Consider the following 23,060-nt stretch of genomic DNA (forward strand, 5'->3'; position numbering starts at 1 on the left):
TACACACATGCACACAAAGGGTTAGAAATGAACTGTTGTTCCACTCTGCGCCGTGCACGGCTGATGCTGTCCCCTGTTTGAAGATGTTCTGTTCATGATGGTCTCTGCAGGCATTTGTTTGAACTCGGTGGCTTGTCACTGTCTTGTACACAGCAGAGTAGAAGAAAAGTACCAGTATCTGGGTCCAAACCATCTGCTCATGAGAACCGGCCCACTGGAATTTCATGTCGATGTTTCGTCTGAGTGTCACTGATGGGAAGGAAACCTCAAACCCCTCCTCTTCAAGATACAGAACTGGGCAGTTGCTGCACATCTTAGCAAAACAGGAAATTTCATGTTTCCTCTGCTGCTTATAGCAACAGCTTGCATCACATTACTTCTGCATACGCTGACACACGCACACACACACACACACATACAGCCACACACACACACCCACAAGAACACAGCCACATTTTTACATCAGGGTATCAGGATCGGGGACTGGTTTCTAACCGCCCTTCAATGAACTAAATACAGCAACGTGAAAAACTGAATGCCCTGTTGTTTACATATTTATTTCATACATTCAGTTACATCTCTCAAACATGTACTGTACAGAATACAGGTCTGTTTATAAAGTATTAGTAGGATGTCGGCCTTAAACACTTCTTTTTGATTGATTTTTGTAGCATTTTGGGCTTGAAGCTGAGAAGAACAATAATTGAAACGCCCACAAAGAAAAGACAGATGGGTACAAAAAGCAGAAGGAACCAGAATACAGATTCTCCACCTTCTTCCCAGCACACAGAGGAGTCTAAGTGCTGCACTCTTTGGGGGCTGGGATATTTACATTCGATGTCCGAGAGTCCGACCACATTGATTGTCTTTGTTGTTTCAAACGTCCTGAACCATTCTGTTTGGCAGCAGTTGAATGGATTTCCTGTGAGGAAAACGGTGTGGAGTTTTGTAGCTAATGTGTTAGCCTGACCTGAGGGGATAGTGGACAGTTCGTTGTTCCTCAAGTCGAGCATTTTCAGGTCCAGGCTCAGGAGCGAAGGGGGAAGATGGGCGAGAGAGTTCCACGAAATGTTTAAAAACTTCAGACGTGTGAAGCTGGAAAAGTCAAAGTCTTGTATGTGAGTGTTTCCTAAACCTAGATGTTGTAAAGTTCTGCTGAGACTTTGTATTGATTGTTGGACAGTGAGTCCTGGGTTATCTGACAGTTCGAGGTGTGTTAGCAACAACCCTGCAAACGCAGGCAATGGAATTGTTTTCAGGTTGCATCCTTTAAGGTAAAGCTGCTCAAGGGACACAACATTTTTCCAAACCACACAAGCTGAGATAGTGTCTGTGCTGATCTCAGCTTCATCAGAATGACAGATGTCAATGTTGTTATAGCTGAGATCCACCGACCTGAGGCTTGGCAGTGAGGAAAACAATCTCGAGGGTAAGAACTCAAGATCATTCAGGCTCAGGTTAAAGTACGTCAGATTTCCCAGAGTCCCCAGCGCACCTTCATCTGCTACGATCTGGTTCAGCCTGTTGTCGCTGACATCCAACTCGTACAAGCTGCCAGAGAACTGTTCAGAACTTAGATTTAAGGTCTCCAGACAGTTTGTGCCAATTCGAAGTCTGGACAGGGTCTGCATTTTCCGGATGAATCCTTGAGGAAAATAATCAACCACATTTCCTGTTAGATCCAAAATCTCCATAGAGGAGACGTCACCGTGAAAATCGTCATCCCACAACTGAGCAGTCACGTTGTCCTGGTACTTCTTCAGGTTGTAGAACTCAACAGTTGTAGTTGAGTTCGGGAACGTGTCATTGTTTGTCAAGTGTTGGTAAAACCGTAGGTGGTTGTGGGACAGGTAGAGGTTTCTTAAGTTACTATGGCTGGGCAAGAAGGGAAAGAAGAGCAGTTTGTTATCTGATAGATCAAGTGTCTCCAGCTGGAAAGTGTCATTGAGGTCTTGTCTGGAGATGAACCACTCGATTAAGTTGTGGCTGGTGTTGAGGACCACCAGCTGGGTCATGTGGAAGTCAGTTAGGCACGGCAGGCAGTTGAAGGCCAAGTTGAGCCGCTGGAGCTTGGGATTGTTGTCGAAGGCGCCGTCGATCTCAAACATGATGTTCCTCTGCAGGTCGAGCTCTCGGAGCTGGTGAAGGTCCCTGAACGAGGTCTCGTCGAGTCTCCGCAGGAGGTTTCCGGAAAGGTTGAGGTACTCTAAGGATGTCAGATTTTGTAAAAGAGTGGCAACCATTTCATCCTCAAGGTGATTCTCAGACAGATCGAGAGCTCTGAGACCCGGTAGCTTCTTTAATGCGTGGCTGGTTTGTAGGTAGCCAATATAAAGATTGTTATTTGCTAAATTGAGGCTTTCTAACAACTTTGAGTCTTGAAAAGTGTTTGAATCTAATTTCTCCAAACTGTTACAAGCTAAGCTCAGGCTGCGCAGTGAAGGGTAACGGAAGAGGGAGTCGTCCTGTAGTGTTTGAATGTGATTGTAGTTGAGCTGAAGCTCCTCGATGTTGTGTGGTAGTCCTGAGGGCACAGACGACAGCTTGGCATTGTTGCACTGAGCTGTTCTCTGTTGTATCTGCAGAGAAAAGGACAGAACAGAACATCAGGTTTGTGTGTCAGTGTTTTTCTGTTTGTGAGAGTTTCCCAAAGAAACTGGATTTATGAATTTGTTTTCTTTTACAAATCTGCCCTGGCCTTAACATGGTCACTCCATGTGCATTTCCTACACTTTGCATCAGGGCATTTTATTCCTGGAGAAGCTTGTTCATCTTGTCAGCTGATGATTTTAGCAGCTTCAGGAAGGGAAGCAGCACTGTGCCTGCGTACGGCCTCACAGGGTGTTTGATTGGACGGGGCCTCGGTTTACCATGAGCACTGCTCTTTGATTGACAGGGACAGTCCAGAATAAAGGATTTAAACACACTCAGACAGTAGCTGCACATGTTAACACTCACTATGAGACTTTATCGCTTTCACTCGTTTTCACTCGTTCACTTTTAATAAAGCAGCTGATTTCTTTTTCCCTACGTACGCAGGCCCTGTTAGAGAGTGGGCTGTATTAGCACAACAATGACTGATTAGTCTAATATTTAACTTAATTAATATTTAATATTTAACTTCTCACTATCAGCTTTGATGATTATTTAGTAAATGAATGAGGCAAAGTGGGAAAAGTTTTTTTAATTTCACGTGTTTTCAGAACATCTGATGTGTAATGATGACAAAACCAAAAAAACTTTTATCTCGACTGTGTCGGGAAACTTTTCTCCCTGAAACTAGATCATTAACCCTTCCATCTTTTACACAGACCGACAGGCCCCACAGAGACACTGCTCCGTCTGCTGGTCCTCAGACCTTCCTCAGCTTTCACTGAGTCCGGTAACAGACAGACGTCTTACCAGCTGACAGCGGCTGAGCGGCGGATGACTGCAGATCGGTGTGAGGATTATCCACACGGGCAAAAAGCAAAGCAGGATGGGAGTGAGGCCGTGGACTGGCATCTTAACATCTTCACTGCTGACCACAGAAGGAGAGAGAAATTTAGCGTGTTACCTTTAAAACATGAAGACCTGTCTGCTCTGATTCACATGAGTGCCATGTCTTCAGACATGTCCTCTGTCTGTTTCTCAGCTGGACAGTGAAGTGTGGGGGTCAAAGGGGACGGACACAGACGTTTACATTCATAAAACACGACACTGTAACGGCTCAGAGCCAAACTCACGTTCATGCTGTGACTTTTAATTGATTATTTTAACACATTTCTGTAGCTTTAATGACGACTGGACACGTGTGTGAGTTGTGTGTCCACTTCAAATGTCTCTCATGTTGTATCTGTAGTATGAGGACGATCCTGATCGTTTGGTAAATGTTATATATTTAGGTTTTTGATTTGGATCCTGGTGAAACTGAGTCAACGTTTTCTCAGTAATATCGTGTTTTGTCCTGAGAGGAGCAGCTGGACGCTGATTTCAGATCTAACTGCCGAGTGACACACACTGAACATGGAGGCCTCGTGCTCCTTTATGACACGCACATGCTTTTCATCTTTCTGTTTTAGTGTTTGGAGAGAAAGTGAACTCAAAATGCTCACAAACGACTGTCACATGATCTTCGAATGAAAAATGAGATTTACAGATGTGCACAGTTATTTGTGGTTTGTGTTCCAGTCCACACACAAATACCAGGTAATCTCAACACAATACAAACATCACATCCTGAATCAATATTCATATTTTACAAACAGATTTTTGACTTCACAGATCTGAGACGCTGTTGTTAAATGCGTGATCACCAGATCACCTGATTCACTCGGACCAGGTTTTTCATTTGCATGTGGACTTTGGAGACTTTTTCTCATCTCCAGCTTCGCACAGATCAACAGATGCTGTGTTCAAGTGCTGGTGGAAATCACAACACAGACATTTAGCATTTCAGTTGTAAATGTGTTTTGATAATGTTGGTTATTGAGGGTTTTTTTGGGGGGGGGTCCTTAAAACCCCTGACAGTCTTTTTTCTTTCGTATAATCATTTTTCTGTAACAGCACTTTGTCTCTGTGCTTTACTGCAGTTTAAATAAATATTTAATAAATATTTAGTATCAGCGAGTCTCATCTGACAGTGATAAACTACATCGCTGTGCACAACTCACAACACTATTCAGTTATTATGATCTTTTATGTTGTTCAGGGGAAGAGACGCCCACAGAAAAGACATTTAGCAAAATGTCCTGGACTTTATGAAGCTCATTTGATGGATAATAACAATAGAAAGATGTGATATGTTCACATCATACTGAGAGCTATGAACTGAAAGTAAAAATCTGCATTATTACATTAAAATGACTTTGTGCCATTTGTTTTTTTTTAAAGTAGATGTTAAAAAGATTTAAATCCACAATTCAAGCAGCATTATTCTAATGCAACATGAGCAGCTCCATCAGACTGATAAAGAAGAATTATGCAGCTTTTGTGATGCTGATTTCAGATTATTAACTTAATCAATGTGCCAGAAAATGCTGTTCAGACGCTAAATGACATACAGATGTTCTGAAAACGATTCTTCTACGCTGACATTCATAAGAAGAGTCTTTGTGACAGCCCACACAGAGCTGGCAGCATTCGCCGCTGGTCAGTGTCTCAAACAGACGAAAGACAAAACACGTTTAAATTCAGGATTCTTAATTTAGTCACATGCAGTTTGCTTCTTGTAGCAGTCACAGCATCAGTGCATGCTGCAGTGTTAGATCTGTGCGCAGAGTTTTTACTTACTCTGGTGGTTAGGTGTAGATTTCCCAAGCCACTGATGGTTGCTCTCCTGACCATATCGCTGGTTGACTCGCTGTTGCAGAGTGTGTTCTTGTGTGTGGAGTTCAGCTGCCTTCCTCTGCGCACACTGAAACACTGATGCCTCTTTTACTATTCACGGAAGCAGGCAGGCAACGGAAACCAAGTCACATGGACAAGCTGCAGTCAGAAAGAGGTTCTCAAGCCTGGGGCCACAGGAAGGCGAGTGCAGGCTTAACAGCTTTCTACCAGCACTGCACTTTTTTTCCTCCTCAACGCCATCAGAGTAATGTTGCTGTGAAGACAACTAAGGTTGGTAGCACAACTGCTACCACAAAAACCCAACGAGAACACACCCTTCACACCCTCAGCTCACTCTGATCAGTCAACCAACAAGAGAGGAAACCACTCAACACACACACCCTTCCTGCCTGATTTTGGCCTGTCACTGCAACAGCCATTACAAAACACACATATACACACAAAGAGACACTCAGCTGTGTGTTTACTCAAGACAGTAATGGACTGAAGGGTCGCAGTGCTCCTGGACCAAATAACATGAGACAGGGGACGATTGATGGATGCCACCAATCATATCACAGTAACTAGTGCTCCTTCAGGGTCCTTCACTAACACTGTGTCCTCTTCCATCTCTTTTCCATGTGGTCCAGCTGCTGAATGCACCGTAACTTCTATTTTGTTTTTTGGTTGAGTCCATTTCTGAACTCGTATCTACCTTGTAGTTGCCCTGTGTGCAAGAATAGGGAATTAGGAAACAGGAAGTGATGGTCCTGTCCTTGGAGAGTTGATTTGTTAGTGAGTCCTTCCTGTTTTCACACTGGACATCTCTAGCTCTCACTTCTGACTCTGTTGTAAGTTTGAGTCCATGTTGAGACTTATTCACTTGACTGAATGAAAACCTCAGAGAAAGAAAGAGAGCCATCAGTTGTTTGTACAAACAACGATAAAGTGGCCTGTGTTCACTGTCGTCCTCCACCAACTTTTTACACATAAACTTTAACTTTAAAGTTTTACACATAAACTTTGTCCCCACAAACCCTTGCAGTTTATCCTGTGACCAGGAGGGGCAGCAGTACGGCAGAACACTGGCAACTTTAAAAAGGACACCACAGAAGAAGAACGTGGCTGAGGGTTTAAAGCTCCAGGTGTGACCTTTGTTACGTGTCCTTCTGCTCTCATTTCATATCATCTCTCTGCTGCCATCAGCAAATAAAAGTGAATATTTCACCTGGAAAATCTAAAATCTTAAAGGTGCTATGGAGCAGTGTGTCTGTGAGTGGGCCCCTGTTTTGTTTGTTCTTGTGCACACAAAGAAAGACACACATGCACATAGGTGTCACGATACATGTTCCTGCCAATGAATCAACAAACACAACAATGCAGCAGTAAACACGAAGAAGAAGAAGAAGAACCCTGCTGCTGTAATCAGGAAGGTGCAAGTTTCAAACTTTTCATGAGGCAGAAGAATCCCTGTGCAGTTTGTTAGGCCTCAGAGCTCCACACACACTCAGTCTATCAGCATGTCCTCGTCCACCGGACTGAGCAGCAGCATGAACACGTGCACAAGTGAGAAATTTGGTGACTATTCTTTGTCTGTTTCAGGACTTGATTCCTCATTAACACATGGTACAGTTTGAATATTTGCATTCTATTTTTGAGAACTGAGGGGTTGGTGTGAAGTCCCACGGGGGGGGGGGGGGGGGGGGGGCTCATACCCTGCAGTACAACATCACATCAATGAGCTACTACCAACCTGAGGATGAATTCTCAGTGTCTCAGGTTTGGTGTTTTTTTAATGTCACAGTCTTTCAAACATGTTACTTCAGTATTTTAAACGTCGGTGAAAACAGCAGTTTAAAAAAAAACCTACATGATACGACGTATATGATCAAACATAGAGTGGAAACCCTCCATCTTCTCGACTTCACACTGCACATGACCAGGCTGCTCTGCGGTTTAGGGCACATATTTTTGGGCTTGTTATTTGCGTAACATACACAAGATGATCACTGCCCTCTGGTGGAAACACAGTGTATTACACATAACTCTGCAGGAAACATGGAGGAATTTTAATTCATGATGTAAAGATATACGGGCAAAGGGACGGGAATCTAATGTCATGTGCACATTGATTTCTCATTTTGAATTTGATGTTGTACATTTGGCTCATTCTGATACTGATACAGCCTGAAATAAAATGCTTCACCCTAATCTACACATCTGTTTTCAGTTTGACGCTGATGGAACTGATATTACGTTTAACTCTTCTGAGGCTCTCGTATTAAAACCCGTTCCATCAGTTCTAAACTGCTGACAGCAGGTTCTGACCAGTCCGTCCTGTGGTACTCTGCAGACCACCTGGCCCTTCCTACCAGGTTTTAGAAGAACTTGGAGAATTTATTTCAGACCTTGTTACTCATTCTGATGAGAGATGATCCTCTGCTCATTGTGGATTCAGATTCCAAACTTCACAGTGATCCATCCTTTAGCTGCTGAGATACCTGAGTCTGACAGTCCCACAAAAAGACACACAGAAAGACCACACATTCACTTAGACTGTCTCCATTTCTACTGACACTCATTTTAGCAACGTTTTCCAAATGTGCACCTTAAAAACCCAGGTTCTGTTGGACGACAGCAGCCGCCCTGCCTGTGTCTTTTCATATGGATGTTGAGGATCAATAAATGGGAACGAAGTCCATCTGAGACAGAGGGTTAGAGACAGTCAAAGGTGCAGAGACTGACACTGATTGACAGGCTGGGTCAGAGCAGGACAGAATGACAGGAAAGTGAAGAGACTGAATTTGGAGACACTCAGATGGACAAAGAGGTCGAGATAAGGCGGCCGAGCTCTTAACACTGACTGTCCCATGGCCCTGAGGTCTCACTGCAGGAGGACAGTGAGTCCAGCATCATGGAGTCTCCTCCCCATGGTGGTGGTTTATCCTGAGCTATGTGAAATACATGTCTACCTGTGCAGACACAGCACACTTGCTGTGGATGACATGTTCCCTCCTTTTCAGTCATGTTGTAAAAGATCAGTGAAGCTTAAATAGACTGAATGTTTGAGTAACATGGTGCCACACAGTGCTTTGATTCCAGAGGTGGAGATTCAGGTTATTTTTAGGTTTTCTCAGTGAAATATCCTCATGGCTGCTGCTCTGCATCGGCTGCTGCTCTGCATCGGCTGCTGCTCTGCCTGAAAACAATACCCTCAGCTATTTCTAACAGTATACGCTCTGATGAATAAATAAATATAAATAAATATAAAGACAGTATCTGCTCAGAACAATGAGAAAAGAGAAGCAAAGTTCATTATTATATTAAATATTATAAAATGCAGTATGACTGTGAAGCTCAGCCTTTTAAATGGAAGTCAGGTGTGTTTATACTCCTCTGTCCTCTGTGAAGACGAGAGCTGAGGACACATTTCCTCTGTATAGCAGTGGTTCATGTGCAGTGATGAAGATCGAGACATGAAAAGCTGCATCCCCTTCAGGGTGATGTGTGAACTGAAGGTGAAGTCGTGCTGCGTGTTGTGTAATCAGATCGATAGTGTTCAGGAGCCACTGCAGTTACTGTATACGCAGGTCATCACTGTCCTTTGGAAGACACTTGTCCCTAAAACGTCAGCGCTTGTTGGGCTCGGAGAGATTTTGCATGATTTGGTTATTTTAGGAGAATTTCTCAGCCCACAGAGGATCAGCTCATCTGGAGAATCAGAATCAGTGAATGTGGAGATACGTGGTTTCACGGCGCTGTCGCTGTGAAGAGGTCAGTCACTGCAGTGAAGCTGCTGCAGGGCCGCTCAGCATCTGCACGATCTTCATTTAGAGTTGTTCCGTAGTTTTTGGTTCATATCATATCATATTTGTTCATACAGCTGGAAACGTGGCGTCACTGGACAGCTGTGACAACGCAGACAAACAGGCCGGGTATAAAACACAAACATTGAGCCATCTTTATTCTAAGAGTGGCAACATGTAGACTTTATTTTCAGGCCTTATAACCATACAGTAGCAACAGTACCATAGATAAAACCAATAAATAGTGTGTAATACTACAGTAGCACATTAAAAAGGACACACGTTAACATGATGCAGGTCTAGTTTCCACCATTACTGGATGAGTATTTTAAAAGGGCAAATGTTTCAGTCCATACACCCGTGTCCATGCACATGTGTGACAGTTGGTCCCCACGTCCTCGGTCTGCCTTCATCAACTTACAACATTAGGTCACATTGATTTGGCATAAACCCATTAGAATCCAGTCAGTGATTATGGTTCACCAGTGTCAGCTGCTTCCATTCACTCACACAACAGGGAGCTATTCACAACAACCACTGTGCCGCTTTTAAAATGACGCCTTAAAGTATTTGCCACAGTTCAGAACAGATTTGGCCTCATTCAAACAGACGCAGAATCTCAGGTGGATGTTCAGCACAGTTCGACTGAATCACGTGACATTAAATTATGTTCCCCTGTCCTGTAAATAAAAAAAATGTCCAGCAGCTAAACTGTAAAAGTGGACACTTCCACACTGATACAGAAACATGTTTATGACTGACCCACGCCCTCCCTGTAGTCTGTCTGACTCTGGGTTCATGTCCAGCTGTAGTAGAAATGCCATTAGTTCTCTCTGTGTGCGTGAATAGTTATTTTGTTTGGAAGAAACACGACCACTTCACCTCGGTGGTTGGCACTCTTGACAGAAAAAGTCCTGCACTCTCCGGTGGCCTGTTAGTTTAAATGGTGGCACGTGTTATTCTGCTTCTAGCCGTCCAGAGGTTTTCCCAGGTACACCATGGTGACCTCGGTGTTGCCGTAGACTGCGGACACAGCTGGGAACAGGCAGGCTTTGGGCAGTCCACGGAACGCTACTCCCAGAAACTCGAAACCTCTCTCGAAGGCTAACGTCTTGTCGTCCATGTCTAGAATCACCCGGATTCTCTCCCCGATCTGTGGGCAGACATCATCACATGTTTGTGTTGATTAAACAAAGACCAAAGAATAACTACGTTCAGAGCAAACCTTTCCACATCATTTACAACCTGACGAGCACACATGTAACACGCACACATGGCTCCAGCTCCCACCTGATATTTGGGTGCATTGTTACACTGTGGGAAATTCCCATTGACCTCCCCGTTATGAAGCAGGTTGTTGTCGACCAGGTTCCAGCCCCAGCTCTGGTCGTCGCTGCCCAGCAGGGCCACGTAGCCCTGGCACTGCATCGCCGCCCGCTTCGTGGCGATGCCTATCACTGCCACGGTGCCGAGGGGGCCTTCCCACCAGATCTCCCAGGCGTGCCGCCCCTCTGAAAAGCCGATCTTGCCACGAGCGCCGTCCGTGCTCTGGGCGATAGGGTTCCTGTGCAGGGTGAAGCCGTTCTTCTTCACGTAAACATTGCGGGAGCAGTCGTGGGAACTCAGGGCGTGTTGATAGGCCTTGAGCTGTAGAGACAGGAAATGGATCAGTTATTTTACAGCTGTTACAGGAAACAGAGTCTTTGGTACAGTAATTGTGTCCATTGGTGAAGTTTAGAGATTTGGTAAACATCTGGATGGATATGGATTCCTGCATCTCCACCATGGACAAAACGTGTTGCACCAGTCAGAGCTTTGGAGCTCAAAGTGTTTGTAAGGTGTTTCATAATTAATTTCATGGTTTGACTGTTATTTATTTAGAAAGAGAACACGATTTCACCCAGAACGTCAAACTGGATTTTGGCATTTTAAAGCACAGAATCTGAACTGTAACTGCATCAGGGTTTCAAACTGAGGTCCAGGGACCTCCAAGATTCCTTGAGGCTGCTGCACAGGGTTAGGGAGACAGTCTCATTCAGAGACTGCTCTAAAAAAATAGATTTCACTTTCTACCATTTCCCTGCATGTGGTGAACAGTTATGCAAATGTGGCCTGATAAAATGTGGACCCATGGCCTAATGTGTGCCACTGACAACAAAAAGCACCTGGTTAAAGCACCTGGATAAAACACCTGGTTCAGCCTGTTAAATCTCACCCCGGTGCTTATGTGACTAAAAACACCAAATCTCCTTTAAGAATCTGCCGATTTAATTCGGATGTTCAGCAAACATAAACATTTATTTTGTACATGACTTAGAGTTTGTTTACAAAAGGCCGGGTATGAATCAGTACGGTGCTCAGGTATTCAGCACCGTGGCCTGTGGATTCGTCCTGAAGACGGTGAGCAGTTCACCACATTATCAGACACGTTCTCTGAAGGTGTTCGCACTAAAACGGCAGATTTTCGAATGGAGTTCATGAATAATGAGGGTTCTCCCTCCCGGACCCAGCAGTGGTATGATGGTAAACCTACTTTCCCCTTGTAGGTGGGCAGGTTGCACAGGATGTCAGACCGCAGAGCTTCATCGCTCAGAGTCCGGCTGGAGAGGCTGCGCCACACCTCGCTGTTTTCATCCGCCAGGATATTGTTCCAGTGCCAGCAGACCAGCGCGCACCGCATCAAGTCAGACAGCTCCAGATAGGAGAAAATGTGCTCCAGGACCCGGGCTTGCAGCCTCCCGGCCACCCCTGCGCCTCCTCCGGCCGCAGCGGCGTAAGAAGAGCCGGCGGAGCTGCAACTGGCCGCCGCTGCTGCGCCCAGACAGGAGGAGCCTCCTCCGCCACCGACAGCTCCAGACATCGTAGCCCTGCTCCGCACCGACGACGCCAGCCGACAGAATAGTTTGAGCTTACACCGAAGAAAGGAACCTAACGCGAGGCACACGGCGACATTTCCCGGTGAAATCAGTCACGGGTCGCACTGAAACCACAACAGTACGGAGCCTGCTCCCCCCGCTACAATGGCTGAATGGAGGCGATGCGTCAAGGTCCTGGAAGAGCAGAGACACTGTCCTGTCCTGTGCTTCAGGCGGAGGGACGCGGACATTACAGAGTAAACGGGGAGGGTGGCTGCAGACGGGGGCCGCAGCGGGATAAATCCGGTGGGGCTGAGCTGTCACATAAAGAGACCCCCCCTCCCTCAGGTCAGATGTGTTTTACTTCCTGTCAGGACCGCACAGCAGAGCTGCTGGGGCTGCCTCGGTGTTGCAGTGACAGGCTCCCGGACGGTACGGTGCCGCCGCGTTAGAGTACCGACCCCGGACACACGGGGCGCAGAGGATCCGGATCAGACTCAGGGACCGGACTCTGATCCAGAGCTCCGGTCTGCTCAGGGTCAGACTAACACGCTGCGTCCGCTCCGAGAAATAACACGGTTTCCTCAATAAAGACAAACAGGCACCGCAGAGGAAGAAAACAGGTCACCTGACCACCTGGTAAAGCTAACCGTGGTACTAAATATCAGCAGACCACGTGACACGACTCGGAAGTGACGCGGGGTGCTCAAAAGAGTTCAGCGAAGCATCTGGGATCAAAGCGACGGCAGCAGCTCCGTCTCACCTGACAGCAGAAGCCGAGAGGCGGGACACACGGCCGGCGGGGACAGGTACTCTGTCTTACTGGTGCGTTTTAGCTGCGTAGGAAGGTGCGTGTGTCACCTGTGCGGCTGGGACCAGCCGCGCTGCGGGACCCAGCGGAGTCTGTGCTCTGCGGCCTGTGGACGCGCTGTCCTCATCTGTCCGCTGTCCGGGGACGCTCCGGTGGTGTTCCTCGGTGGGACAGGTGAGCGGCAGGTTCAGCGTGGACACACGAACCTACCTGCCGTGGCAGACGTGCCGAGCTGACCGCGGGCTGAGGGCTGGGCCCCGGTCGGACCTCTCCAGTCCCTCCGCTGACAGGTTGCCATCTTTATTTCCACCTGTAAATAAAACACCGCGCGTGGTCGCGTCTGTCCGGAGGCTTGGTCTCAGGTGGTCTCAGGTGGTCTCTGGCGGTCTCAGGTGGTCTCTGGCAGACCGGTTCGTTTCGTTGTGTTGTGTTATTGTCTGCTTTGTGTTGAGGCCCAGGTGACACAGCTCATGTCCGGATACAGGTATAAACCTGCTGAGCGGTGTCCGCTCTCTGCTCTGATGTCAGCTACAGCTGCAGTTAGTCGATTCATTGATTAGTTGATCAACCAAAAATGAATCAACAGTTTTTTAGGTAATTGATCATTTAATGGATCGACATCAAACATCTGTTTCCAGCTGCTCACAGGATCTTTGTTCATTGTCTCACTGTGTGCTGACATTTTATGGACAAACCCAATAATCGATCAATCAGGTGAATCGATAAAGATTCAGCCCTGATGTCGGGTCAGTCTCCGTCCTGTGGTCTGTGCACAGACAGCAGCGCCTCCTTCAGTTGCTGTTTAAACTTGTAAAGTGCTGTGATGGTGTTTGGTTCACTGCTCCAGGACAGGACACAGACCGGGTCTGTCCAGGTCTGACGAGCATCGTGTGGACCCGGGGTCAGGGGGTCAGGGCTTCCTCTGGTTCTGCACGTTGTACTGTCAGTGTGTGAAAAAGGCAAACAAACCAAGTTACACTGTTAGGATCAGTGAGTGTAGTGTGACGGTTTACTGGTTAGTGACTGGTTAGTCTTCACTGTGGACCATCAGAATGTCGGCAGCTGGATGTTGGAGCTGTTCATACAGAGAAATACCTGCTGCTGTGTTTGCTCTCAGGCTTCATCACAGAAGCTTGAACCATGAATGATGAGTCGTTCACGTGGTCTGTGCCTCTGTCGTTGCAGTATCTGTGACTACGTGACCATCATGAATCCGGTGTACAGCCCTGCACCAGCAGGGGTGCCCTTCACCAACACTAAGGGAATCGGCTACCCAGGTAACTTCATGGTTTGTGTAGTGTTTAAGCAAATATTCTAAAACCAAGAAGAGTAACAGCTACTGACCTTCTGTTCCATCTGTGGTCCTGGCAGCTGGATTCCCTGTTGGCTACGCAGCAGCTGCTCCAGCGTACACCCCCGGTGTCTACGCCGGAGCGAACCCAGCCTTCACAAGTGGTAAGAAGGTGTTCTACTGAAATCCACTGGAGTCTGTGTTTTACAGTCACATCAGAGGGAGATGATGCTGATGGTGACATGAAAAAGCTCATCAGATCATTCCAGCTGTTCCTCATCCAGAGACTGTACGTCTGAAAATATACAGCACTAACGTGACGCGTCCTTCTCCCACTCCAGGCTACGCTCCGGGTACGCCTTTCAAAATGTCCTGCTCTCCCAACACGGGGACTGTCCCACCATACTCCTCCTCACCCAGCCCCTACCCTGCTGCTGTCTACCCTGTCAGGAGCACCTACCCCCAACAGAGCCCATATGCACAGGTCAGTATGTTTATGCTGCCACAGGCCTGAGCTCTGGTCTCTGGTCCGGACCTGGTGTCTGCACCAGGTCTGGGCTCTGGTCCGGACCAGACCTGAGCTCTGGTGCAGACCTGAGCTCTGGTGCAGACCTGGGCTCTGGTGCAGACCTGGGCTCTGGTGCAGACCTGGGCTCTGGTGCAGACCTGAGCTCTGGTGCAGACCTGGGCTCTGGTGCAGACCTGGGCTCTGAGTGGTCTCAGGCTGTAATTTCTCATCTTTGAAGTGTTTTCTGTTTCTTCTTCTGTGATCAGGCATTAATACCCTCACAACAACAAGGCACGTACTACACACAGCCGCTGTACGCTGCTCCGCCTCACGTTATTCATCACACAACGGTGGTCCAGCCCAACGGGATGCCTGCCGCCATGTATGCCCCGCCCATCCCTCCTCCCCGCCCCAACGGTGTCGCCATGGGAATGGTAGCCGGCACCACCATGGCCATGTCTGCTGGTAAGAAACAGTGTTTCACCAGTTTAATCAGGTTTTTTATTGGCTGTTGGTCGCCATGCCAACGAACCCTGTTGGTTACAAGTGAAATATTGTTCGCTCTACTTCTCAGGAACTTTGCTGACAACTCCATCACCAGCGCCTGTTGCCCCCCACCCAGTGACGATGCCCACGTACCGGCCCCCCGGCACACCCAGCTACAGCTACGTGCCCCCGCAGTGGTGAAGAGAGGGAAGCGTGAGTACGACGTGTGGCTCTAACACACACTTCACCAGACGTTCCTGCAGATTTAAACTGTGTGTTTCTACGTGTGGTTGTCTCTGCAGGTCAGCAGATGGTAGATATGCATTCACACTCTACTCCAGTGTTTTCTGCTCTTGGTGAAGACCTGTTCTGCCAGTGTCTGCTACCAGTTACTCTTCTTCCAGCATAATGTGAATCTAAAACCCAGCTACATAGAAAGAGGCCCATTCAGACAGGGAGTTGGCGGAGAATAGGCCCGTCCCCATGACCCCCTCCTAACAGAGTAAAGCTGCATCCCACGCCACACCCCAGCGCCAGCACCTCTACAGCCTGCTGCATATCTCACATCGAACAGCAAAGCCTCCATGCAAACTTTTGTGGACTGTCATGCAGGTTTTTATAGCTAAAACTCTTAGGTGGTGAAAAGGGAGTGTTTGGAATAGTTCTGTTTTTATTTGAGGAACACATACGATGTTGAATGCATGTGTATATATAGATATATGAAGTAATGCTAGCTCGGTCTACCTGCTGTGACAGATGCAAAATCAACAAAAGGCACACATCCAAAGGAACTAAAAAAGTAATAATCTGCAATGCTGAATCACCACTGACCATGTCTTAAATGTGAAAGAAGAAAAGACAACAAATGTTTGTTCATGCAGAAACATACCTGCACAGTCCAGTGCAGACTAAACTCTACTGTTTTCACTGCTGTGTTTTGTTAAGCGATGCTAGTTTTTTATGATTTCTTTCAGTGATGCAGTGTGTGCGTTATGTCTTACCGTTTTTGTATTTTAGGAGAACGATGGGATTTGAGTTTGTGCCTCTGACTGACGGCCATTCCAACACTTAGTCACTGTAAGTGTTTTACTTTCCTGCTCTGCTGCACGTTTTAGGAAAGAGGATCAGCTTTTCCCAAAAGTCTGAAGCAGCTTTTCTTTCCTGCCTGAAACACGACCGGGTGATTTCAGTGTTTAAATTATTCACTTATTACAAGTATTCCTCATGGGGAGCAAAGTTCATTTTCCCCCATTGACTGAGCATGTGTGTGTGTGTGTGTGTGTGTGTGTGTGTGCGCATCTGTGAAAGAGGACTAAAATAAAAACCGTTAAAATGGTTCCATACAGCGCGACATGCTTTGAGTTTTCGACCTCCATGTCTCGGTGATCGGTTTGTCCTTAGCCCTGCAGCCCTGTGTCATCAAACCACTGCTAACTGTGGACGAGGCAGGACACCGGGACATGGTTAGACTCCATTTGTGAATAGCACCACTGAGAGAAGGCACTAATTCAAAAGAGTTTGTAGAGAACTGACCCTTTGACATCGCTCGCTGTTTTACCTCAAGGCTCCAGGCTAACCCACCAGTGTCACTGTTTCAGCTTTTCTATGTTGCCTCAGTCACCTCAGTTAAATAATCTGTTTTGTAAATGTTATTTTTGTGACTTTGGTTCTTGTTTTGTATTCTAAAGAAAGACCAAAAATAAAAACCAGTATAAGGATGAGCTGTGTTTCCTGTGTTATTGTACCTGCCCAGGAAATGTTCTGTATATATAATGAGTTATTACCTTACTGACATTTTCAGCACCGAAGAGCATCTGCAGTTCCCCGGTACTGTCCGGCAGGTGGCGGTAACGCACCTAGAAGCTGGTTTGTGACGTTAATCGAACCAGAAGAAGAAAGAAGGAAGGAAAAAGAAGAAGGAGGGGGAGGCGGCTTCCCAGCATGCAACACGACGCGCCAGTTTTGAGTCTGTTGTGATTCGGGACTCCACGTTAACATGGCGGACTCCGTGTAAGTCGCGTTAACTCCGGAAAGCTTCGTGTGATTTAACTGAACCGACGCGTACAGACCATGAACGTACCGAGCTGTGTGTTCTGTGTTGAGCGGTGTGTGTAGCACCGGCCCCGGTGTGTGTCCGTCAGCCGGCAGCGTCCATTCTTCACCGGTTAGGAAAGGTAAAAGAACCGATACTGGAAATGTCTGTAGGCTGTTCTGTCTGTTCGTTACTGACACACAGAAAACACGGAAACTGCTACTACTGATACTGTCCGTGATACTGTCCGTGTTCCGGTCTGTGATACTGTCCGTGATACTGCTGTCTGTGGTCTGAGGTCCTGTCTTCGTGATCAGGTCTCAGCAGGCCGTCTGTGTGTAGCAGTGGAGGGAGGATGAGCAGCCCGGGCCCCAGCAGTGGGACCAGCAGTGGGACCAGCAGACCAGCTGAGCTCTTTGAGGATTTGTGGAGACAGCTTGGACAGTGCCACCAGAGCGCACTTGAAGGTAACTGAGCCCACGATGCATGTGTCGCCTGCAGAGGAGTCAGATGCTAAACTAAAATCTTCTGTGGGGTTTGGTTCGTCTCTTGCTGTTTTCAGAACTGGAGGCAAAAGTGAGCAAGCTGAAAAAGGAACGCTGTTTGTGAGTAAATTGTGTTTCTCTGCCTTTTAAAAACATAATAACACGAGCATCTTTAACCCCAGCGGCAGAAAACAGTGTGTGAAAGCAGTTTTATCTTAAACAGACCAGGATTATCTTCGGTGAACGTATTCAGTCCGATCTCTGCAGCTTTAAAACTGACTTTGCTCTTGTTTTCCACAGAGATGCTCAGAGGCTGGAGGTGTTTTACAACCGCAACCAGCAGCTGAAGGAGCAAAACAAAACGCTGCAGGATGCCGTCAGTCTCTTGGAGGACAGGTAAGTTCCCCCAGGACAGGTGAAGGTGAATCATATGAAACAAAGACAAACAGCTGTGTTCACTGTTTCCAGGCTCCGAGCAGGAGAGTGTGATCACTGCACCATCTTAGAGGAGAACCTGAAAAACATCCAGGACCAGAATCTGCACCTCATCACGAAACTGAGTGAGTGAACTCGCACAGAACCACGACAAACTACAGACTAACACTGTGCCTGATGTGAGACAGAGAGAAGGAGCATGTTTATGTCCACAAGTGTGAAGCACTGACGGTGAATTTCTTATAAAAGAGGATATTCAAAAAGATTTTTCCATAACGTTAATCTTCAGACCTGCAGTCTGTAGTTTAATGTGACGTGTAATGTAATGATATAAAAGTCATCTAATTACATTAAACTGTTCATCGGGTCTTTAAGTGTCCTGTGAAGATTTTCTTCCCTGGTTAGCCAGCTGGTTAGCCTTGGTAGCTGTGTGACCCTGGAGATTTCTGTGTGCGTCTTTTTCTGCTGATTCATTTTAGTGCAGACTGAAATATACAAACAGACAGTGGTGGTGCTGAGAGGAGGAATCCTGACTTTTCCTGTAACCACAGCAGCAGGTTAAAGTTTTTACTGATCCTCAGAAAAATCTCGACCGGCACGAAATTTTGTACAGACCTCCGTGTCACCCTGAAAATGGATCCAGACAGCTTCATCATTGATCCTCTGATGTAGCAGATGTTAGCATGTTAGCCTGACAGAGACACAGACACAGACGCAGCTGTGAAATCTGTCACAGCTCCTCAGCTGCATGTTGTTAACTGTGATGTGGCCTCTGTTGTTTGTCATTTGTTCTACAGAGAATGAAAGAAACAGCCTCGAGGATGAAAACAGGAAACTACACGATGAACTGCAGAAATTAAAGATGTCTGGGTAAAGTCTTCGTCACTCTGTCTGTCAGAGCTGTCAGAGCTGTATTCTCTCTTTGTCTTTAGCATTGTAAAAACATTCAAATAAAGAAAATGCACCAGATTTTGTATATATTATATATATATATATGTTATATTATATATTTTATGTTATGTAAAACTGGACCAGGATGACTACAGACCCTGTGGGTCCTGCAGCTGAAACAAACACTGGTGGTTTCACCTCTGGTCAGGTTTCAGGTGTCCCCCGTACGTTTGTGTTGGTGGACAGGTTTATGGCTAAAGCTGAGTTTTTAATCCGTGGTGTTCTCCACAGGAATTAGTTCCAGTTCTGTCTTATACGCTGCTGTGTCTGTGTTGTTTTATCAGCTCAGAGCTCCAGCAGGCATCAACCCCAGACCAGGAGGAAGGCATCATCCCAGACTCACCTGTCCTGCCGAGCTCGCTGCCCGTGGTAAACAAACTGAAGAAACTGAAAAAGACGGACAAAGCCAGCCGTGTTCGCTATGCAGAGCTGCCTTTACCACAGGCCAACAACTCACTGTTCAGGGGTCAGTCTGCTTTAGCACCACCTCGTCTTTGTGAAGCACCTGCCCGAAGGCATCGAGTGTTCTGACCTGTGCTGCTGCTGTTTTCAGAGCTGAATAAGGAGCCTGTCGATGCCTCCAAGAATCCTGGAAGAGCAGAAGTGCTCGTACCCAACACATGTGATCTGGACACATCCCAAACCTCAAGTACGTCTTGACTCCACTGTACTCCACTGATATCATTATTTCCTGCATAGAATTACTGACATTCATCTTTACAGACACACCCATCATATCAGCTTAATCCACATGGTGGGACTGCACAGGAAAATCCGCCCTGTCGGCTCTGATTACAGTCCGGTGTGAGACAGGGCTACTCTCTACTCAACAGGGGCTGATGAAAATATAAACTGCCTCTGAAACATAATCCCTCTGCTGTCATTTGATCTGAAGCATCACAGATCAGTGGACAGTCACTGTGGTGTCGTGACCGTGAGTTGAAGGCGTCTCTGTATCGTTTCAGACGCCGTGGATCACGATGTGGAAGAGGCGATCGCAGAAACCTGTGGCCTCGAATTTGTTGAAAAGCATCACGTGGTAGGTTTAGTTTGTTCGGGCACAGTCTGATCACTAATGTAAGCGTGACACTGAATTATAATCTGAAACTCTTCCTCTTCTGCTTCTGCTTCCTCTTCGTCTCCTCAGAAAACCGAGACGACTGCAGGGCAGCAGCGCAGCTTAAAAAATCCCTGGAGGAACAACGTTCGTTTAAAGTAAGGCTGACAACACTTCCATCTCCTGAAAAATCCAAATCCGCATGTTCTTTTCTTTTATGTAGTGGTTTTAACAGTCAACACGTAAACATGCACAGCCACCATGTTCAGACTGTGGTGCCTAAGAGAAACCGTTCCAGTGACACAGCCATGTTGGTTCTCCTGCCCTATTGCCTCTCTGCTCCTCCTCTCTTCGTCCAGCCTGGTCCACAGTCCGGACTCGAGCACAGAAAGGTCGCCGTCTCTTCTCCCCCGACTCAAGAGGCTCTCAGAAGATGGATCCATTAACACTGCAAAACGGAAGAAGGAGGAAAGTGAGCCGGGAGTGCAGGAGGGGGAGGGCGAACACGTGCGATCTGAACCGACCAAACAGACGTCCACGTCTTCGAGCAGTCAAAGCTTCATGAAGCCTCTGGACAGAAAGGTTAGAGATGTATGAAAGGCTCCTGTCAGTGTGTGTGTGTGTGTGTGTGTGTGTGTGTGTGTGTGTGTGTGTGTGTGTGTGTGTGTGTGTGAGAGAAAGCAGTGTGTTCAGATAACAGGTGAAATGCAGGTGATTTCCAGGTGTGGAGCTTGAACCTCATTGTGTCTTGGCGTCTATATCCTGTTTACGTTGATCCAAGTTTTTCAGCACATTCAGCTTTTGAACAAAATCTTTTCTTTTTTTTTTAGACTGTGTGGAAAGTGTGTGGAAAGTTTTTTTTTAGCTGTTAATGAAACGTGGGACAGAGTAATACTTCAGTATGTTCTTAAACTGTCTTTAACCTCTAACAGGTTCAGTCAGTCCAGAATGGGGCTTCCAGCCAAAGGCCAGATGTTTCTTGTGCAAGTCCTGATTTCAAGAAGCCGAACGGGAAGGTTAAAGGAGATGGGGGACGTGTTGGGAAGAAGAGACACCCCCTGCAGGATCTGAGCACTTCACATGACCGGCATGAAGCAGAAGACGGTGAGATGTCTGTCCTCTGCTGTCTTTTCTCTGGCTGTAGACCAAAGGTTATACAGTTCTTCTTCATGATCATCAGTTGAATTTGTGCCAACTGTCTTTTCTCAGCTGAGAGGAAGCACAGAGTGGAGCCTATGTGGAGCATTGACCCTGCACTCGCTCTGTCCATGCATGACAGTGAGTGGAGAGGAGACGAGGTACAGTCACATGACCTGCTGCTCAGCCACAGTCACAGTGGGTGAAGCTCTCATTGTTCTCATCTTTCTTGCCAAACGTCTGGAGTGCTGGAGGAACGTGCTCCCGCTGAGAGCTGCAGACTGTGGCACTGCAGTGGAGCTTCAGCCTGCGACTGCTGTCCTGGTTCATGATGCAGCTTTTCTGTGAAATGAAAAATGTATCTGGATACACTGAACAGATGGAACGTGACACAGGTTTGGTCTGTTTCAGGAAAAAGAGGAACCGTGTCCTGGAGAACTGGAAGACACCGACTGCACGTGGGTCAGTCACAGCGTACTGCAGGACAGGAGGGACAGTGTGTCTGGTAAATATAAGACTTTTAGAAAAACTGCTCACTGAAATGTTTTACTGACACAAGATGATACTGAGTCTGATAACATGTTGACGTGTTAACTGTCAGACGTGCTGTGATTAAAACTTTGGCTGTTTCATCTGTTCAAGGACTCGGCGTGAAGGTAAACGACAGTCTGGACCTGATGTTCGACATCACAGCTTACGGGGAGTACAAGTCCTGCAACAGTTCACACCTAGGCCAAAGCCAGGCCTGTGACGAGGAGGAGGAGGAGGAAGACGAGGATGAGGACTGTGGTAAGGTTTCAGACTCCATGTAATTTGACCAGCATTTCTGTGTTTGTCATTAGAGGTCAGCTCTTGAACTTGTCCTGTGTTTGTGGTCTTGTTTGTTTCCTGCATTAGAACCGGGTTCTCCTGAGAACACTTCAGGCCAGAGTAAAGCTCAGTAAGTCTCAGTGCTCTGCTCTGTGGTCAGTGTGGGTGCTTTAACATCACTGATCCATGTACATTTGTTTTTGGGTGAACAGACGGGAGGAAAGAGCCGACAGGCTGCAGTGTTTAGACTCCAGACTCATCTGCATGTTTCTCTCTGTGGATCAGACACCCGACGTTTGCACATGTGGCAGTGGTTCGCAAGAAAGACGAGAGAAGAAAACTGAAGGGCACGACCTGCAAGGAATGTGAAACAGTGAGTATTTGGACTGTGAAGTTAAATAAAACTGACTGACAATGTTTTAACACTTTGAATTAAAGTCTTTTTTTTTTTTTCTTCCAGTATTACGCTCATCTCCCAGAGGAGGAGAAACAGAAGAAGCTGACCTCATGTTCGAGGCACCGTTTCCTTTACATCCCTCCCTGTACTCCTGAAAACTTCTGGGAAGTCGGATTCCCCTCAACACAAACCTGCGTTGAAAGAGGTATTTTAACTGTTTTAACTCAGACAGTGAACCACATGCTCTGTCAAACTGCTTTCATGTTCTGATGTGTACAGAGGGAAGTCTCACCGTAGCACTGTCACTTACACTGTTCCGTGTTTGTAGGTTATATCAGAGAAGAGAAGAATCCTCAGGCACGTTCACGGAGGAGACAACCACTCAATGCGTTATTCTCCCCAAACGAGAGACAGCAGCAGGAGAGCTAACGAGGTCTGTGTCTGTGGCACTGTCTGATTCACAGCACAACAACTACATCAACAACAAACCTGTTACTGGGCTGAACTTTCACTGAGGGCTACAAACTCCATCCTCTTGCCTCATGTCAATGTGTCTGTTTTTATATGATTGAAATATTTTTGGATAAATAAAAGTTCACTACACGTCTGTGAAAGCTTGAAACACACTGTGTACATCAGGTCTGATGTTTGTCGTAGTGACCTGTGAGATCAGAGCACAACAAAAAGACAGT

At 46.8% G+C, this 23,060-nt stretch overlaps 4 protein-coding genes across 9 annotated transcripts; 2 read left to right on the plus strand and 2 right to left on the minus strand.

Moving 5' to 3' along the window:
- Window positions 1-541: 541 nt before the first annotated feature.
- Window positions 542-5,646, minus strand: nrros (negative regulator of reactive oxygen species). 2 transcript variants are annotated; one of them, XM_041066286.1, is made up of 3 exons: window positions 5,272-5,646; window positions 3,403-3,517; window positions 542-2,579 (listed from the first exon to the last, which is right to left on the minus strand). In XM_041066286.1, exons 2-3 carry the CDS (start codon window positions 3,502-3,504, stop codon window positions 624-626), a joined length of 2,058 nt encoding a protein of 685 aa, XP_040922220.1. In that variant the 5' UTR covers window positions 3,505-3,517; window positions 5,272-5,646; the 3' UTR covers window positions 542-623. The 2 variants fall into 2 exon arrangements, with proteins under 2 accessions (XP_040922220.1, XP_040922219.1); XM_041066285.1 differs by having other exon boundaries at window positions 3,403-3,520.
- A 3,629-nt stretch (window positions 5,647-9,275) lies between these two features.
- fbxo45 (F-box protein 45) lies at window positions 9,276-12,372 on the minus strand. The gene is made up of 3 exons (XM_041065697.1): window positions 11,647-12,372; window positions 10,404-10,760; window positions 9,276-10,266 (listed from the first exon to the last, which is right to left on the minus strand). The coding sequence occupies exons 1-3, from the start codon at window positions 11,971-11,973 to the stop codon at window positions 10,081-10,083; spliced, it is 870 nt and encodes a 289-aa protein (XP_040921631.1). The 5' UTR covers window positions 11,974-12,372; the 3' UTR covers window positions 9,276-10,080.
- Window positions 12,373-12,388: 16 nt separating this feature from the next.
- Window positions 12,389-16,777, plus strand: fam168b (family with sequence similarity 168 member B). 4 transcript variants are annotated; one of them, XM_041065700.1, is made up of 7 exons: window positions 12,389-12,506; window positions 13,965-14,056; window positions 14,151-14,234; window positions 14,412-14,554; window positions 14,845-15,043; window positions 15,153-15,277; window positions 15,367-16,777. In XM_041065700.1, the coding sequence occupies exons 2-6, from the start codon at window positions 13,987-13,989 to the stop codon at window positions 15,263-15,265; spliced, it is 609 nt and encodes a 202-aa protein (XP_040921634.1). In that variant the 5' UTR covers window positions 12,389-12,506; window positions 13,965-13,986; the 3' UTR covers window positions 15,266-15,277; window positions 15,367-16,777. The 4 variants fall into 4 exon arrangements, with proteins under 4 accessions (XP_040921634.1, XP_040921633.1, XP_040921632.1 ...); XM_041065699.1 differs by lacking the exon at window positions 12,389-12,506 and adding an exon at window positions 12,561-12,793; XM_041065698.1 differs by lacking the exon at window positions 12,389-12,506 and adding an exon at window positions 12,566-12,777.
- A 278-nt stretch (window positions 16,778-17,055) lies between these two features.
- On the plus strand, window positions 17,056-22,970 carry rbbp8 (retinoblastoma binding protein 8). Of its 2 annotated transcripts, XM_041065694.1 has the most exons (19): window positions 17,056-17,238; window positions 17,414-17,563; window positions 17,659-17,701; window positions 17,882-17,977; window positions 18,050-18,141; window positions 18,814-18,886; window positions 19,252-19,433; window positions 19,521-19,616; window positions 19,933-20,006; window positions 20,115-20,182; window positions 20,384-20,606; window positions 20,957-21,128; window positions 21,234-21,322; window positions 21,573-21,666; window positions 21,804-21,950; window positions 22,059-22,101; window positions 22,257-22,344; window positions 22,432-22,573; window positions 22,697-22,970. In XM_041065694.1, exons 2-19 carry the CDS (start codon window positions 17,452-17,454, stop codon window positions 22,795-22,797), a joined length of 1,935 nt encoding a protein of 644 aa, XP_040921628.1. In that variant the 5' UTR covers window positions 17,056-17,238; window positions 17,414-17,451; the 3' UTR covers window positions 22,798-22,970. The 2 variants fall into 2 exon arrangements, with proteins under 2 accessions (XP_040921628.1, XP_040921629.1); XM_041065695.1 differs by lacking the exon at window positions 22,697-22,970 and having other exon boundaries at window positions 22,184-22,344; window positions 22,432-22,570.
- The last annotated feature ends 90 nt before the right edge of the window (window positions 22,971-23,060 follow it).

This window comes from Toxotes jaculatrix, chromosome 20 (genome assembly GCF_017976425.1).
Source record: "Toxotes jaculatrix isolate fToxJac2 chromosome 20, fToxJac2.pri, whole genome shotgun sequence".
NCBI lineage: Eukaryota > Metazoa > Chordata > Actinopteri > Toxotidae > Toxotes > Toxotes jaculatrix.